Source organism: Fopius arisanus, unplaced genomic scaffold, assembly GCF_000806365.1.
Source record: "Fopius arisanus strain USDA-PBARC FA_bdor unplaced genomic scaffold, ASM80636v1 scaffold00010, whole genome shotgun sequence".
Taxonomy (NCBI): domain Eukaryota; kingdom Metazoa; phylum Arthropoda; class Insecta; order Hymenoptera; family Braconidae; genus Fopius; species Fopius arisanus.
Genome location: NW_011887749.1, coordinates 587072 through 590875, shown reverse-complemented (window position 1 = coordinate 590875; position 3804 = coordinate 587072). Strand labels below are relative to the sequence as shown.

The 3804-nt window shown below is 35.7% G+C and overlaps 1 protein-coding gene across 1 annotated transcript; it reads left to right on the top strand.

Moving 5' to 3' along the window:
- Nucleotides 1-78: 78 nt before the first annotated feature.
- Nucleotides 79-2928, top strand: LOC105274250 (acetylcholine receptor subunit beta-like 2). The gene is made up of 4 exons (XM_011317189.1): nt 79-540; nt 678-1009; nt 1629-1872; nt 2636-2928. The coding sequence occupies exons 1-4, from the start codon at nt 103-105 to the stop codon at nt 2864-2866; spliced, it is 1245 nt and encodes a 414-aa protein (XP_011315491.1). The 5' UTR covers nt 79-102; the 3' UTR covers nt 2867-2928.
- The last annotated feature ends 876 nt before the right edge of the window (nt 2929-3804 follow it).

The window sequence follows — 3804 nt, the reverse complement described above, 5'->3', positions numbered from 1 at the left end:
AGAATTCTACTTGAACAAATTTTAATTAATACTTATTGAATTGAAATAAAATTTTCAAACCCTTTAAAATTTAGTGCTGATGGCAATTACGAGGTGACCCTGATGACAAAGGCGACGGTGACATGGGAGGGTGAGGTTTACTGGAAGCCTCCAGCGATCTACAAATCGTCCTGCGAAATAAACGTCGAGTACTTCCCCTTCGACGAGCAATCCTGCCTCATGAAATTCGGTTCCTGGACATACAATGGAGCTCAAGTCGACCTGAGGCACATGCTCCAGACCAGTGGCAACAATCTGGTGGAGAAGGGAATAGATCTCAGTGATTTTTACATGTCCGTCGAGTGGGACATCCTAGAGGTGCCAGCTGCAAGGAACGAGGAGTATTATCCCTGCTGCACTGAGCCATACACCGACGTCACCTTCAATATCACTATGAGAAGGAAAACCCTATTTTATACAGTCAATTTAATCATTCCCTGTGTCGGAATCACCTTTCTCACTGTTCTCGTATTTTATCTGCCGAGTGACTCCGGTGAAAAGGTTTGATCATTATTTTTTTTATTATATAATAATAATAAATATTCTCTGTCCCCTGATTTTACTTTCTTAATTATTTAATTTATCAGTTTGGATTATACAATAGCACAATCGATTGTTGATTGACTTTTTTTTTACAGGTGTCATTGTGTTCATCAATTCTCCTGTCTCTGACGGTGTTCTTCCTTCTACTAGCCGAAATCATTCCACCGACGTCTCTTGCTATTCCACTGCTTGGAAAATATCTTCTTTTTACGATGATCCTGGTGACTCTGTCAATCTGGATAACGGTTGTAGTGCTGAATGTCCATTTCCGATCGCCTTCCACCCACTTCATGCCCAATTGGGTTCGAGTCGTTTTTCTCAGCTGGATGCCCCACATTCTGATGATTCGCAGAACTCCATATTCAACTCCTGAATACAGTGATATGTTCATGGAGACTGGGTATTCTAATGAAATCGCTGATTATAGGTAATTCTAGGGGATGCCAAATTAGAAAAATTCATTACTGCTGCTCATTACGTTTTTTTTTTTGAAAATTTCATTTGTTTTTGCAGAATTTCAAATTCGGCGTTGTCGTTGAATTTTCAACGTCCCGTAAATAGTTTGAGGGAAACGATCGCAAGTTGATGAACAAAGAACTTGAAATTGTTTGATCCTGCTAAATTTCATGTATTTGTAGAATTTAGTTCTTTTAATTAATTGAAAAGTTGTTGTTGTGTGTTTGAAATTCTCAATGGGACAAATATCCACTCGTTGATGATGAAATTAATTTTTTCCACGGTTAAAAACTTCGGAATTCATTCAAGATCCAAAATTTGTACTCTCAAAAGTTTCCAATATTCCTCGTGACTCATAAAACAAAAGATCGAAAAGTGTTAACTCAATAAAAATTTTGAATTTTGCTGTTTCCGGAAAAAGAAAACTGTATTTTACTTTCTCTTATAAATTATCTTTCTCTAATCTTGCTTCCTCTTCCAATTGATGATTAAGAACCAGAAAGGAATTAAATCCAGAAATTCTTGTTGTGTCTTTATGTTAAAAAAAAAGCAATTTCCCGTTGGGAAGTTAAAAATGTTTGGATTTTCAGTTGTGGAGATAGTGTAAGTGAATATACATCAGACTTGAAGGAGAATCCAGACGAATTCGACCGAGTGACTCTGGCCTACAAAAACATGGAGGACGAAAACGGACACCATCACCAGGACCGTGGTTCCTCGGATCATGAACACGACAACATCCTCCTGAGACATGCCTCCCCAGATGTCCTATCCGCCCTGAAAGGCGTATGTTTCATCGCCCAACACATCAAAGACGCTGACAAGGACAACGAAGTGAGTCAGCCAATTTATTTCATTTTCAATACATACCCAAAACTAAAAATCAACTGACACTATTTAAAAAAATACTATTTGCATAAATCAATTTAAAAATTTTCACTGCCTTGGCGCCAGAAATTTTTCATATTCCAATTACCAATTATTAAATTGAAGACTATTTCAATTTTCGTTAGACATTAATTATTAATTGCATATTACTATCATTGAATCAATAACGGCTTTCAGAAAAAATCACTATTATTATTAATTAAAGATAACTTTATTTTTTTTTATCTTCATCAACAGCTCTGAAAGACTCACGAAATTCGTTGGTCCCACATAAAAAAGGATTAAGGCTCGGGTGGATTATCTAGAAAAGATCATTTACTCTGAAATTCGGATTCCTAATTACTTTGGCAATTAATCGTTTTTTTCAATAATTGTTAGCTAGCGTTCTAGCGGTTGTCAACAACTAGGCCGCTAGCTAACAATTATCGGAAAAAACGATTAATTGACGGAGTAATTAGAAGTCCCAATTTCAGAGTAAATTATCTTTTCCAGGCAGTCCATCCGGTTCTTAACCATTTTGCAAAATGTTTTACAATTTATATATTACAAAAAATTGTGTAAAATATCAATATCTTGCGGAATAATATTGGGATGGAGCTGTATTCTTATTGTATTTTTCTCCAAATTTTGTTCGTGGAATTTTGTTTAAAAATTGTAAAAGCGTTTGGAGGACAGAGATCCTTAAATGAAAAGAAACATTTATTCTCAGGTGATAGAAGATTGGAAATTCGCTGCCATGGTTTTAGACAAATTCTTCCTCTATCTGTTCACTCTGGCCTGCACCGGGGGCACAATTGGAATAATCTTCCAAGCACCTAGTCTCTACGATACCCGACCATCACTCGACGAACAACGAACACCCGGAATTCCAATAAGGGGTGGACGAGACATGCGGACATTCGGTGTCAATGATCTTGATATGATCTTCCATGAGACATGAGAATATTTATCAATTTTATAATTGTTTTCAATAATAATTGACCTCAATAAAACCCACGTTGCGACCCCCCCATCGAACTGAAGACTCTCTCTAATTACCAAATCCCTCAATAGATTTCCATTAAAATATTGTTAAAGGAAGGGGATCCATTAGATATTAAAAATGTTTGTTCGGGGCGATAAAATAATAAAATAACGACGTAAACTAAAGACACGTCCCTTCGTACATTGAGAAAAAAAAATGATGATCGATCGAATGACGATCGTACATTAATGTGATTGAGGAAAAGAGACAACAAATACGCAACATTAAAGTACCATTTAATTACGAAATTTGATAATTAAATTGGTTCTGAGGATTCTTAAAAAATTATTTATTTATTCTTAATTATTTTTTAATTTAATAATTTTTATTATTTATTAATTATTCTTATGAACATAAATCTTTTAATCAACATCAAATTGAATGGGTTTAATCAATAATTAAATTTTAGACTATAAATTGGAAAGAAAGACTCAATCGAATTGACAAAAACAAATGGCGTGAAGTTCCTTTAGTGTTTAACCGTTGAATTGACTAATTGATTGTAGGAGAATTTTTGCAGAGATTCTGTGAAGGAGTGGGAATTGGGAATTGTGAAGTAAATGGAAAACAGCGAGTCAGTTGGATTTTTAATAGTTTAATGTCCACCGTACAATAGCCTCAACAAAAATGGTACATTTACTTGTCTTCTGGCTTGTTGAAGACGAGGGTGTAGCCACATTTGCCGCAGTAGTGGCGGTCCTCCATGGCTGCCATGAAGACACCTGCACCGCACTGCTCAGATGGACACTCTCGTCTCAAACGATGGATTTTTCCATTCTCATCGACCTTGAACAAAACAAATTATTTCATCATCAAATTCTTCGTAATGTGAAAAATCAATTTCTGAAGTGGAC

Excerpts from the sequence above, each read along its gene's own strand:
- LOC105274250 (XM_011317189.1), top strand. The coding sequence starts at position 103 with ATGACAAAGGCGACGGTGACATGGGAGGGTGAGGTTTACTGGAAGCCT. Across the intron at positions 541-677 it reads CGAGTGACTCCGGTGAAAAG|GTGTCATTGTGTTCATCAAT; the intron begins GTTTGATCATTA and ends TTTTTTTTACAG. Across the intron at positions 1,873-2,635 it reads ACGCTGACAAGGACAACGAA|GTGATAGAAGATTGGAAATT; the intron begins GTGAGTCAGCCA and ends ATTTATTCTCAG.